This window comes from Lissotriton vulgaris, chromosome 9 (genome assembly GCF_964263255.1).
Source record: "Lissotriton vulgaris chromosome 9, aLisVul1.2, whole genome shotgun sequence".
Classification (NCBI taxonomy): domain Eukaryota; kingdom Metazoa; phylum Chordata; class Amphibia; order Caudata; family Salamandridae; genus Lissotriton; species Lissotriton vulgaris.
This window is the reverse complement of record NC_141697.1, coordinates 546,326,766-546,341,484: the sequence shown is the minus strand read 5'-3', so window position 1 is coordinate 546,341,484 and position 14,719 is coordinate 546,326,766. Positions and strand designations below refer to the sequence as shown.

The window sequence follows — 14,719 nt, the reverse complement described above, 5'->3', positions numbered from 1 at the left end:
TCCAGAAAGAAGTCTGTATGAGTTTCTTGACCTGATATGGAATGAGTGGGAGAGGCGGAAAAGTATATGTAAATATTCCTGACCAATTCATCCAAATGGCATTGTCCATACATTGTGGATGGTGGAAACTGGAGGCAAAGTTTTTGCATTTTGCATTTTCTACAGTGGCAAACAGATGCACGTCCACAGTCCCCACCACTGGAAGTAGCGGTGGAGGACTCTGGGGCGAAGTTCCCACTTGTGGACTTGTTGTTGCGTCCTGCTTAGCAGGTTTGCCATTCGAATTGTCCACTTCCAGGAGACACTCCGCCAAAAGGTGGATGTGATGGCAGAAAGCCCAATGCCAATTGTCTTGTGCCAACTGAGACAACTGTATTGAGCAGGTTTCTCCTCGATTTTTAATGTAATATATTGTAGTCATGTTGTTTGTTCGGAGAAGAACGGTCTTCCCAGTTATACAGGGGAGGAAGGCTTTTAGAGCCATCTGAATCGCGATGAGCTCCAGCACATTGATCTGTAGTGTTTGTTAATTGACCTGCATAAGAACCATGAACCGTCAAGTCCTTCATATGTGCACCCCACCCTGTAAGTGATGCATCTGTGGTGATAATCACTTGCAAGTTTGGTTCCAAAAAAGGTCTGCCCTTGAGTATATGTTCTGTGTCCACCATTGAAATGACAGATGGACTATGGGCGAAGCCAAGACTAGATGCTTTAAACTGCCCCCGCTTGTGACTACTGAGATGCTAGACACTTCTGTAAAGGTCACTTATGGAGCCTGGCAAGAGGCTATCATGCCCAGAAGGCACATCACTGTTCTGACCGGCAGGTGGCGATGTGGCTAAAAAAAGAGCCAGTGGGTTCTAGAGAATGAGAAACCTCTGAGCATTGGGGTATGTGGAGGATGAGACCAAATTGAGGATTGCTCCCAGATAGGGCTGTATCTGAAAAGACTGTAAAAGTGATTTAATCGCATTTATTGGGGACCCTAATTTGTGCAACTGATTGATGGTGGCCTTCCTATCCTGGAGGCATCCCTGTCTCGTTAAACTCTTGATCAACCAATCATCGAGATACTGGAAGACAATGTCTACTCAGATGGACTGACAAATCTGCTAGGCATTTGTTAAACACTCTTGGGGCTGTTGTCACTCCAAAAGGTAGCTTTTTTAATTGGTAAAGACGTCTACTTACCACAAACCTATGTTACCCACAATGTGATGGGTGAATCAGTATCAGTATATGAAAGTATGAGGTCGAGCGCAGTCATGAAATCAACTTCTTGCAGCACAATTATTACATCCTGTCGTGTCACCATGTGAAAGTTTTCTGACAGAATGTAACAATTGAGAGGGTCTAGGTCCAGTATCGGCCCTGAGTGTCTGGTCTTTTTTGGCTATTGAACAGTATAGGAAGTATACTCCCTTGCAGTGATCCCTGCGGGGAACGGACCCTATGGTACCTTTTAACAAGAGAGCTTTTACCTCCTCTTTGAGAAGTTGAAGATGCTGAGGTTTGAGGAGCTGTCTGCGTGGAGTAATGTTGGATGGTGTGATGTTATCTCTGGCCACAGGTGGTGAAACTGGAAGAGCTGGCCACAGGTGGTGAAACTGCTGCTGCCTTCCCCAGACAAGTGTTTATGTCTGGCTGGAATGTATGTTGAGTCATTATTTGGCAGTGGAGGGTTTCCTTCCAGGAGTTCCTCTACCTCTGCCTCTCTGATTACCCTCCTTGAAGCATCCTCTGTAGTAATGTTTACCCCCTTTGTATTGATTGTTTGCTGCTCTTTTTGGTATGTCTGGGTGTCAGGGGAGGAGGTCTTGGAGACTCCTCTACCCTGACATCTACGAAAGGACTGCTGAGGTGCTGTAGTGATCTGCAGTGGCCCCATAGATTTTGCTGTCTGTGTATACTTTTTTTAAAAAAATTCCTAACTGGGAGGCTATATCCAGCCCGAAGAGATGTTCTCATCAAATGGGACGTTAAGCAGGAGTTGTTGCACATCATATTTGAACCCAGAGATGCAGAGCCAGGTATACCTACGCAGGAGGATAGAGGAGTTTATCCCTCTTGCTGCGGTGTCAGCAATGTTTAGGGCGCAGCTTATAGCTGCTTTTGAGATCACACTTCCTTCACTAACTAACTCCTCCCCTCTCTTTTGGCATTGCTTTGGGAGATGTTGTAGCAACTCTTCTATGTCAGCACAGGTAGCCCTGTTATAGCGCAATAGAAAACCCACTGAATTGGCCATGCACCAATGAGATGCATGGCCCACTGCAACCAGTTTTCCTGCCGCATCTAGGCTTGCTTTATCAGGAAGAGCTGTGTCCACAGTACTCTAGGAGGCTGCCCTCTTCCTTGCAGTTGCTACAACCAGGAAGTCAGCTTTTGGGTGTTCCCGACTATAAAGTGGGTCAGTTTGTAAGGCTTGTATTTCAGTTCAATGCGCAGTGTTAGCACCTTAGAGTTGACTCAGTCTTTGAATATCTCCTTTGAAACTTTCAGCACTGACCCTAACATTGGTAAGTATTGAGCGGAGCATACTGTTATGGAGAGTGTCTCAACTAAGAAGTTGGTTTCTTTCTCAGTAGTATTTATTTGTACTTTATGGTATTCAGCAACCCACTAAAGGAAACTATGGTAGGAGGAAGTATTGTCAGGTGGTGACGCTTTAACTGGGACTGGGGCTCCCTGTGAGTCTGTGTCATGAGTATAATGATTAGGGCTCCCTGAGTCTGCTTTGTCTGAATGTGTGGAGGACAGTGGTATAGGTTGTAGAGGTGATGTAATGTCAAGTGGCATAAGACTAGTGGCCTTATGCGTCATACTTTTTTTCTTTGGAAGAGGCTGAGGTGGTTCAATGTCCAGCCTTCTCAGATTGTCGGCCCTCTCAGGCAAATGCTCCTCCTCCAGAGAATGTTTTTTAACCATTAATGCTTGAAGGTTTTCAGAATCATTTCCTTATATATCCATAGTGGTTGTACTTTTTTGGTGAAGCCACGTCCTAATCAGTTTTTCTTCCTCCTGTGCTCTACTGGAGCATGGGATATCGTTGATTACTTCGGAGTCCATGTATGGCTGTGCTCCAAGGGTTTCTTCGGAGTTGACGTATAGCTTGGCTTGGCTCAACACTGTACGCTTGGTCAGCTCCGACGGCTTTGCCGACCAAGGAGAGTGGGCTTCGAAAGTTTTGTTGTTGCCGTAGGCTGCGCAAGCTTCCATGGCTTTGAGGCACGGAGTGCTGATGCAAGGACTGTGTGTCCCTTCCAGTCTGTCTCAGTGACCAGGAGCCAAAAACAGGATACAGTGCAGTCTCATCTAGTCTATGCTCCAAGGCATGCTCTCTGCGTCGCCCTGGACCCGAAGGCTGTGGCACACCAAGGGGATGGTGGAAGGTTTGTGGGGGAATTCTTTTGGTATGTGCGGGGGGTCTGGGGATCTTGAGTACTCAAGGCCTGTGGCGTTGTCTTCGCCCTAATCCCCTTTCCTGATGCAGTCTCTTTCCAGAGGCTCCACAGCCTTTATTATCGATTTGTCACGGTCTTCCTCTCAATGTTGGCTGAAGCCATTATAAGAGATAGTGCAGACTGCACAAGATGGTGCCTCCCTGAACAGGAACCTTCTCTACCTCCTCATCCCCGATCTCTAGCTGCTGTTCTTCATCTGCAGATAATTCACCCTCCGCCACTATCTCCATGAGATTGGCAACGTCGAGTCTGGAGGATTAGGCTTTCTATTCTTGAACAGGCCACAGGCAGCCTAGTGCTGCTCGTTGTGCTCTGGCATAAAGCACACTTTGCAGACCTGATGGTCAGAGTATGTGTATTTTGCTCCGCATTGAGGGTACTTCCAGGAAAGAGTCTTATTTTTTTTACCTTTCATCACCCGGAGCCAAATGTTCTTGGCGGAACTTCGAAGGCGCTATTGTGTTGAAGCGACCCAAACGGAATGGTTACTGAAAACTTGAATCTCACAGGTGATGATGATGAGGTGGAGTTGAATTCTTTGAATAGAAGACGCTGAGTCCGTTGCGTTTCCACAGGCTGCGAAGGTGTCGAAGATGTACAGAGCTCCAGTGCAATCCATCTGAAACCAAGTGCAGAAAGAAAACAATCTAACAATGGAGCACCTGAACATGCACATTCTCTCGAAGAGGAGGAGACTCAACATCACGTCTGCAATAAAAGACTTCTTCGAGAAAAACAAGTTGTAGAGTCTGAGCCCAACACTAGATAGCAGAAGTGTGCATAGCATGTGTATCTGCAGCCAACACAGCTACGAATACAAATTACCTCGGCCCTTCCACCCCTACCTAAAATAGTGCAGGGTCCTGAACTATCTTTCTTGAGACATGGAGGAAAAACTCTCAGCCCTCCCAATCCGCCAGCTGCAGGAGGGCTTATCTGTGATTACCGATGGTGCAATTAGTTGCTACTTCAGTTCAACTGAAGCAAAGACACCCTTGAACGACATCTGATGCATTCGCTCGTATCAGCGGAGGGTCAGTCACAGCAGCTGAGGAAATTGTGAAACACATAAAACATTCTAGCCTGCCCGGTTTTATAAAAATTCAAAGAAGCCTTGGTCAATATAGCAAACTTTATCATCATTGTCCCCTTCTCCATTGATGTACGCCGTCATTAATAGTGGACAAGGAACATATGCGAGTGATTAAGATCTCCAGAGCTTCATGTATCAGGCAATAGCATGCCCAAATAGGTTTGTGCACGTAATGCCAGGAGAATTCCACTGGCTGTCATGGTCACATCGTTACAGACTGGCATAAAGCTATTGGCTTTGTTTGTGCCACACTCCCACTGCACTGAGGTACACACTACTTTCAGGAATGGTTGTATTCTTCCATGACTGTACTATACAACCAATGACTTGCCTCAAGTGGAACACAGCTCTCTGATCTATATTACCAAATTAGGTCAACGTATTAGGCCTCTATGCTTGAAGGGGAAGAGCAAGATACTGGCCTTTTGTCCCAGATAAAGTGGTAAGATCCAGATTGTCCTAATAAGCTTGTTGTTATACTGATCTACTCAATTAGTATCATAAGGTGCAAATGAGAGCCCTTTCAAGTAAGAACCCTGTTCAGGAATCCTTATGAAAAGAAAGGCAACCAACAGATATTCCTGTATTTCATCTATACTCAAAACACCACAGAAAATGACAAACTGCAAAAAAGGAGTAGGTCAAACAATGGATTTCCCTCCTTGGAACAGCAGTACACGACCTATTTCGTTGCACTTCTGGCACTTGCAGTCAACTCAAGAACTTGAACTGGAAGAGCCTATTTACTACATTTCAGACTTTCACTACTAAGAAATGAAAATCCAAGTCCTGGCACTGAACTAAACACCTTCTCCAAAAGGGCCCGCTTCCCGGTAAAACAAAATGGAACAGTGATGCTGTAGTCCAGATGCTATGTCCTCATGGCCAAATAAAACTTCTGAAGCAACAGGGGGTAGTTGTAACTATCCAATAAGCACTTGCGTCTTCTGCAGTAGGGAATCTCCTTGTGGAACAGGAGCAGCTCGCAGAGCAATTATTTGACCTCAAGGGTGTGAAATCTGTTATTTTATGTCATCATTACTATAATTGCTATCAAGAAATTAGGTCTGTAAATAAATTCTCTAGGATCGACCTCATGAAAGGAAGAAAGTCTTCTGACAATTAATGTTTAGGGGTAAGGAAGGCTGCTCTTAGAGGTCCTCACAATCAGAATCAGTTTGGAACGTCAGGGAGGAAAGGGACCTTAACCTCTTAGTGTGTCTTTTCTATTTGGCGCACTAAGCATACATGCCCAAGGTGATTCTCAGAGAGCATTACTTTGATCCTCAGCTCCAACAGTAAAGCCCAAGGTAGACCACGGTCTGCAGTTCTTGGATGGACACATTTTTTTGTTGACAGGTGTTCTCCATGACAGAACTGTGGTCAGGCCCTGATACATAATTTGGCAATCCAATGCAGATATCATGTGCTTACACTGACAACGGGCTAAATTTCACAAAATGTAAGCACCATCACAAGAGTTGAAAAAAGTAATAACAAGCCTGAGTAGATTGGGGGAGCGAGCGAACCATGTCTGGAAGAAAGAAACTATGATGTCACCACTGCAGTAGTGCATTTATGTAGCCACTGCAGGCTACTGGTAGTAAAAAGATATAATCTGCCATTTCTATATACAGACTCTAGGAGTGGCCATTAAAAAGGACATGAAATGCTTATGTTGGTCAGCTACTATATACCGCATGTGGCATACACAGCATGGCCTGAATTTAGGATGTTGCAGCTTAGATTGTTCACAGTGAAAATAAGTGAGTACAACACAAATGTAAAATAGCAAAAGAACAGGATGAGGAGCCTTTAGGAGTAGTTATGCTGGGCACAAGGAAAGCAGGATTCAGTTTACACCAACTGACTGGAAAAGGGAACAGGTTGTTGTGCAAATACGCATGGGGGTAAGTACCTCTGCCATATGCATGCAGAGCAACATGCTTTTCTGAGCATCACTTTCTGGCCCACAACTAAGTGACACAGTAGCCAGTGCAGGAAAAGGGAGGAAGGTGGGATATTCTTCAAGTAGATAGTATTTGCCATGGCTAACTAGACCAATAGCAAATAGGGAGCACAAAGTTGTTAGTCAATAATAAATGATTCAATGGGTAGCCAGTAGAGAAGCATTTTATTTCGATGACTTTCTAGTTGCAGTTTGGAAAAACTCCAACATAAAGAAAATGAATATTAACACAAGAGAGTAAATGCATTGTCTAGGATATATCAGTGCCTTGCGGCACACTGTCAAGGGAAATACCTGTTTATCCTCTTTGGCGACATCGTAGCAGCTGAAAGGAGGCTGTGGATATACAAACTCGTGGTGCACATCTCTAAACGAAGGAACAACCACCAACTGAGAACCGGCGCTGGCAGATACGGGAAAGAGCAAGACCACACTCGTATTAATGAACAGAACTCACGGTGTACCAATACATCACAGCAGGACTGTTGCAAGCATGGAGTAGCACAGCAAAGGGTACAGTAGGGGACCTCTCGTTTAGGGATGTACCAGAAAAAATAACCACTGCAGTGTCAATTATCATATTGTTAAAACAGGCATGCATAAAAGACTGGAACAAGAAGAGTTTTCTACCCTTCATATAGTGCAAAGATGGAACACCAACCTGTCCTGAATAAGTGATGAGCTAGTGCTTTGGAAATTATTTGAACAGTGATAGGCAAGAGCTATCCTCTTCAGAGAGCTAGTAGTTTCAGGGAAAGTCGAGAGTTTAATGGCAAGAATTCTCTCCTTAACAGTCTTTTAGGCAATTCCTTAACAGTTGGGGATGCTGACCTTACAGAACAATATTTCTGGGGAAATCACAACAACATAGCCTGTACGGACAGGCTAGTCGTAAGGCAACAAAACACAGCTTTCGGATCAGAGTAAACTCTACTCACTAACTGTACAATGCTAAGTTAACAAACAACTATAGAAAAGATAGGCTCAAGGAGGACACTGGAGACATTACATTTCTTTCTTGATTTAACATAGGCATCAGAGTTTTCATGCCTACCTCCTTGTCCCTTCGATAATCGTCTTGAGGCACCTATTAAATACATCCTCAAATGGCACTGTAAGCAGACAGTTCTACAAAAAAAGTGCAACATTAGACAATTTAAGTAAACAAGGCACATTTTGTTTACCAAGAGCAACAACATACTTAAAGGGAATAATATGGGTGTAGCAAATACACAAACTACTTGGACAGAGACGCAGAAGAACAAAGTATATTTCCGACCAGCCGGTCATTCACTGGTAGAGTGCTCATCTGAATACATATGGATATTTTTCTAAACATCGGTTGCTTTTAAATCCAGCCCATCCTTCTTCAATGATTCCTCTACCCCTTCCCTCACAAACTGAAGCATCCCTCACACCTTTCTGAAATACTCCCATTGTTTGCTAGGACTGCCTGCATAATTCATAGGAAAATCTTGGTACACAATGCATGAAGATGTTCTACTGCTTAACTGTTCATCCCAGGACTGTGCAGCCACATAGATCACAAAGAGAATGGACGTTTGACTGAGGTGAGGCTTAACACTGAGCACTAGACTTGAAAGTTATAAGGCACAACTGTCTTCACCATTTCAGCAGAATAAGGCCTCTGTTGTTGACCCTTAATAGTGTCCACCACAATGGTCTAATACACAAGTAGGCATAATATATTCAGATTGTACATTAAAGAAAATGCCAATATCAGATAGTGCACTAAGCTGGCAAACATAATGATAGAAAAATGTGCTGCCTGTTTGTTCCACTCAGAAGAACTAATTGACCTCCTAAGGAAAATCCCTTATCGAGGGATCCATGTTAACTTCTCTCCAATACAGATAACTGTGCTGCAACCTGTTACCAATGGGTATAAACTCTCATTTGTGGGGGGTGGGGGGCGGGGGTTTAAGCCATTACATCATGGCTGTTTCCCCACATGCCATTAGAACCCAAGCATTACCATGCATGCGTTGTAACAATGCGTAGTCTTTACTACACATTTTTTTTTAACAATACATGCGCTTTTACAAATTTTGTTGTAAAGGTATGAATGGTAAAAGCACATTGTTGTAAAAAAATATATATAGGTCGATCCACGTCGTTGTGAGAAAACGGATGCTCTTCAGTTTCCTCACAACAACGTGCACCACCCCGCAGGAACCACTAGAAGGGAGAGGAACCACAAGGAGAAAGAGGGGAGGGGGATTTGGCCTGGGGTGGGGGTTACTATTTTTGGGTAAAAGGGGTGTAGTGTTTTAGGGTGGGGAGAGGACGGGTTTGTGCAGGGTAGTGTTTTAGGGTAGGGAGAGGACTGGGGGGTCAGAGGAGGGTCGTGCAGGGGTAGTGTTTTAGGGTTTAGGGTAGGGAGAGGATTGGGGGGTCGTGCAGGGGTAGTGTTTTAGGGTTTAGTGTAGTGAAAGGATTGGGGATCTGGGGTGCCGTGCAGGGGTAGTGATTTAGGGTTTAGGGTAGGGAAAGGATCAGGGTCATGCAGGGGAAGTGATTTGGGGTTTAGGGTAGGGAAAGGATTGGGGCGGGGTCATGCAGGGGTAGTGATTTAGGGTAGGGAAAGCGTTGGGGGTCGTGCAGGGGTAGTGATTTAGGGTAGGGAAAGGACGGGGGTCGTGTAGGGGTTTAGGAAAGGGCAAGGGCTGGGGGGGTCGTGCAGAGGTAGTGATTTGGGGTTTAGGGTAGGGCAGGATAGTTTCACTTACCTTACACGCTTTTACCAAGTGTATACCTTTATCACGCATGCATTTGCGCTGTAATGGCATGTGTGGTAATAGAATGCGTTGTAATGGTAGGTTGTTGTAAGCGTACTAGTGTAGTAATACTTACGTTGCAATGGCACGCGTGGTATTAATATGCGTAGTAACGACTAACACTCCTGAAGCCATGTGGCTTGCCTTGCCACATCATTCATTCCCAAATGTGATGGAAGGGTCCAGGGAGGCACTGGACAATGCTGGTCACCAAACTCTTTTCTCTTCTTGCTGAAAGGAGCCAGAGGTAGGTAAACTGCTCGAAGGCACAGGAGAGCTGGTACCTTGCAAACTCACCTCTAGAACATGCTCTCAGTACTGTGTTACATCGGCTCTGGTTTCAATACTTCAAACCTCATCCCCAACAATACCTGGAACAGATAGCTAATAGGCACATGGTGGTCCTCACCTCAACTTGCTCATGCCTTGCATCCAAGAAAGGTCCGAGCTGGGGGGAAAAGAGATACTGATGTCATTTCTTTTTTTCATAAATCAAATCTTTTGTATTGAAGTATATAACAAATAAAGAGGAATGAAGCCTAACATGGATCATCACAATACTTTTGCCTGGTCATGACAGTTATGACAGACTACGACTGAAAGGCAGAGTACTTTGTACGTGAAACCAATATTCACTGGTCTTCTACATTAAATATTGCGGCTAGTTAGATGAGGTTCTGAGGTACTAGCAAGAAACAATTAGTCACCCAAACAGAGAAAGGCGACAAAAGAATGAAAGAAACATATGAGGAAAAGTTAGAGATATAAAAAACAAGTAGAGGAAGAGAGGAGACTGTGGAAGCTGTGTCTGCCAATCTGTGGCTAGTTTTAATAAAGGGGAAATTTGATTGGAGGAGACTGTGGCAGGCAAGGTGAGCTACGGTAGCCAGATTCCATTAGAGATTCCCTTTGTACATAGACCTCTAGCATGAATCAAAGCTGTCTTGGTCAGTTAAGACCAAAAGCCTGAAGACCGTGCCTAATGTGCAGGTAGAAAATGCAAGATCTTTAAAGATTATAGTGCTTTTTTTAAGGTTACGGGAAATTACTTTTAGTTATATAGAAATTGATATTAGCAAATAGTCCCCTCAAAGGGTATCAGTAGGTATGGATATTCATGGTTAGTATGAGAACAGTAAACACTTGTATTACCAGTGATTACGGAAATAGATACATAATCGTAATTAGACATCAAGAAAATCAGTAAGCCAATGAACAGATGATTGATAATGCAGCTCAACTCCACAAGCCTTATCATGGAGACTTCAGTGACGTCCAGAGGATTATCAGGTGAATGTGTCCACTGGTGTACCTCAGCTGCCTGTGGCTTTGTCTGCCAAAAGATGAAAGGTCGATAAATGATTGAGAGATGTTTGAAAAAATTCATTAGTTCTAAAGGTTCATAGAAAATGATGGGCTTTCCTTTATGGATAATTCTTGGTTTTGAAGAACTCACTATGGCAAAGGAAATATTCGGTGACCGCAAGTCCTTCCTTAGGGCAAGGAAGCTCTTCCTATGAGACACTGTGCGTCTTTGGCTCAGTCTTGCGAGATTCCTACTCTGGCTTCATTCCAAGTGATCGTTTTTTGTTTCTTCATTTGGTCAAGCATCTGTTCAGTATATGAGTAGCGCAGAGGTTTAAAGAGAATTAATCTTGCTTGTTTGGTGTTACTGGTAATTCTGTTTGGCATTCTGGGTGCTCTATTTCAAATTCCTTCATTAAGAATACGCACAACACATTTGAGATCCACGTTTCAATGAACGCAGTACATGAAACAGTATCTTTTTCAGAAATTTCAAGTAGACCAAAGATCTCTTAATTGCCTCTTCTATTTCTAGAACTTTGATTGATCGAAGACTGATAACTTTAGCTCTGTGTTTCTCCGATGAACAGTAGTGCCAAGAGAAAGCACTACAGAGTCTTTGATTTTTGTATGAATCTTCTAGCTAAATCTGTGTTCTGAATTGATCCTTGGGAGTTCAAGTAACTCCAACCTTTGTTCCGAGTTTATCCAGGGAGTGCCAATAACTTCAATCTGTATTTCAAGCTGATTCCTAGGTGTGCCACACTCCAATCTGTGATTTGTGTTCTTCTGCTACCATGCCTTGCTGCAGGTACATCCTGTAAGTGTATGCCACTAAAGGCAATGCATGGTAATTATATGTAGAGACCTGTTAGTATACTTATGTTAACTGCCTTCTCTTGTATCCATTGTATTACATCATCAGAAAACCAGAGGCTCTGGTCCATTGCGCATCAACCTCGCAAACACAGAAGGTCTCAGAAGAGACAAATCCTGTTACGCTGTGTCACACAGCCACTGAGCAGATTCAATCCTGCAAGTCTCTCTCTTCTTATTTGATCCCAATCCCCCTTATCCCCGGGGTGTGTGTGATCTAAGGTGGTCGGTCCTTTGATCTTGTGTGGATCCTGGAGGGATAGGAGGTCGAGCATCGACTCCAGTGTCATTTCCGCAATTGGGACCAGGTGAGTGCACGACAAGCAGAGCATTCTGCTTAGCAGTTTGTGGGTTTAATGTATTCACCCCACTGCCTGTAAGGGTGAGCTGGTGGTGGCATGGGAAAGCAGTGTTGAGATGACCAGGAAAAGCAGTGTTAGAGAGGTTAATAGAAGCCGCTAGGAACCGTTAGGTACGGGTTGCACATGAGTAAGCTTCAAGCAGATTGTTCTGTTGCAGATTTTTCAGATACTAACAAGATAGTGATATACCACTGCATTAGGGGTTTGTGTTGATATTGGTGATCTTGTGGGTTAATACTGTGTTGTTCGAAACTTTTACCAAATCAAATGGAGCTCTATCTGCTCATTAAGTTCATAATAGTGATCAACAACGCCACATCTTCCTATTGTAAGGAACAATAATCATATGGCGACAACCCAGTTAAGCAGAGGTTCCTATTTTGGTCCGATATTGCAGCGCTCGCTTTACAATTTCTGATAATTCATAAGCATGCAGAGTCGGGAATACTGTACGTTGCAATTAAGAAGATTTGGTTTGTGGTCCGTGGCTTTATCTAGAAGTGCCACACCAGAATATTATTTTATTAAGAGGTGGATCCTGGAAGCTGGAGTCAAAAATTATTGCAGGCTTTTATTGAGTGGGCATGTGTTGAGAAGAAAGTAGAGTGTTCAGTGAAGGTTGATTCAGTTAAGCATAAGATGGTTCGGTAGCTGCATGACAGCCTGAAATTTTGGTCCGATATTGAAGAGATTGCTTTAATTTTTTTATATTGTGTGCTGAAATGAGGTAATTAGGCAGATTTGGGTTTGTGGTCTGTAGCTTTATCTCAGGGTTCTCCAACAGGTCAATAGTGAGCTACCATTGGCTCTCAGGTTGATGCTGAGCAGCTCGCACACGATATTTAGCTGTCTGCTGGTTTGACAATATGCAGCTGTCCAAATGCTATCACAGCACTATAAAACACGGTGTAACGCTTTCTGTGGGCGTAGGAATCTGAAAATGCATGAACATTGAGCTCACTCTCTTCTAAAACTTTCTACTTTTGTTGCTTTTCTTTCATTTTCTTTCGCCACTTTTTTCTTTCTTTCACTTTTTCTTAGTTTGTCTCCTTTTTAGATCTCGGCCTGATCCAGCGCATGCGCTGATCTGGCCGAGACATTTAGTAGGCTGCTTGGGAAAGTGCTACTTTCCTGGCGACCAGCTTACTATCGCTCGCACAAGCATGCATGCGACGTGCACAGCAACTTTTTCGTTGCTCGTGCGCACAGGTCATGTTTAAAAAAAAAGATTTCTTTGCACCCCGGCCAATGATTTTTATTATTGCCGCACGGCGTTACTTATACGTCCGCACGGCGTTACTTATACGTCCGCGCGGCCAATGCTTCCATGGCATCCACTGCAGTCATTCAGTTGTGGCTTCACTCCTGCATCAGTACGGTGTTAGTCCTGGTAAACTGTGGTGTGAGTTCTGTATTTGAGGAGAAATGAGTCAGAGTCTTCCCGGGAGTCAGGTACAGTGATCTAGTCCAGTTCCACCCCTGCACATTGTGCATAGCCAAAAACTGAATTTCGCAATCAAAGGTTCCCCAAAGCCTCTCTAACTCAGCATGGCTCCCGAATACCCAAACATTACTTCAGATGTCTAGGACAACCGAACCATATTCATCGTCAGCATATCCTCCTCAGCCTCGTCAAAGCTTCTTCCAGCCCCCTTTTTTTTGGGCGGATATATATAGCATGAATTCAACCAGAAGGTAATGGAGCTTTTCACATGAGCAACAGTTACGTTACACAAGGACACATTCATTTACACAGGGACCTTTAAAAGCCCATGTCTCCTAGCACTGCCAATATCAACACAATAGTTTTATCCAGAAAAGTCAACTCCAGCACAGTCACATCCTCGAGAGCACAGTTACTCAGAGCCTCCAACCTACCACCCCATCTTTAGTTTTCTAACCATCCCAGCTCTCCTCAGCCTAAACCTGACAGTCAATCAATCAATCAATCAGTGACACTTATAAAGCGCGCTACATACCCGTAGGGTCTCAAGGCGCTGGGGGGGGGGGGGGAGCCGCTACTGCTCGAACAGCCAGGTCTTCAGCTTCTTCCTGAAGGAGAGGTGGTCTTGGGTCAGGCGCAGGTCGGTCGGGAGGCAGTTCCAGGTCTTGGCGGCCAGGTAGGAGAAGGACCTTCCTCCTGTAGTCGCTCTTCGGATGCGGGGGACGGCGGCGAGGGCGTGGTTGGCTGATCGGAGGTGGCGTTTGGGAGCGTAGAAGTTGACTCGGCTGTTGAGGTAGCTCGGGCCTTGGTCGTGTAGGGCTTTGTGTGCGTGGGTGAGGAGGCGGAAGGTGATTCTTTTGTTGACGGGGAGCCAGTGAAGGTCTCTCAGATGTCCGGAGATGTGGCTGGTTCGTGGGATGTCGAGGATGAGTCTGGCTGAGGCGTTCTGGATCCGCTGGAGTCTCTTCTGGAGCTTGGCGGTGGTACCGGCGTAGAGGGCGTTGCCGTAGTCCAGTCGGCTGGTGACGAGGGCCTGGGTGACGGTCTTCCTGGTCTCGGTGGGGATCCACCAGAAGATCTTCCGTAGCATGCGTAGGATGTTGAAGCATGCCGAGGAGACGTTGTTGGCTTGCCTGGTCATGGAGAGGGAGGAGTCCAGGATGAAGCCCAGGTTGCGTGCATGGTCTGTCGGTTTGGGTGCGGTGCCCAGGGCGGGAGGCCACCAGGAGTCGTCCCAGGCGGAGGGAGAGGAGCCCAGGATAAGGACCTCCGTCTTGTCCGAGTTCAGTTTCAGGCGGCTGGTCGTCATCCACTCGGCTACCTCTTTCATCCCTTCGTGCAGGTTGGCTCTGGCGGCGGCGGGGTCGTTGGTCAGGGAGAGGATCAGCTGGGTGTCGTCGGCGTA

At 45.0% G+C, this 14,719-nt stretch overlaps 1 protein-coding gene across 1 annotated transcript in view; it reads right to left on the bottom strand.

The window, feature by feature from the left end:
• Positions 1-14,719, bottom strand: part of POLA2 (DNA polymerase alpha 2, accessory subunit) — a 288,530-nt gene that overhangs the window by 111,572 nt on the left and 162,239 nt on the right. Inside the window, exons 12-14 of the mRNA XM_086938034.1 lie at positions 9,737-9,775; positions 7,584-7,657; positions 6,824-6,932 (exon numbers count right to left, since the gene is read on the bottom strand). Of these exons, the coding sequence (XP_086794160.1) occupies positions 6,824-6,932; positions 7,584-7,657; positions 9,737-9,775 (222 nt within the window). The remainder of the gene's footprint in view (positions 1-6,823; positions 6,933-7,583; positions 7,658-9,736; positions 9,776-14,719) is intronic.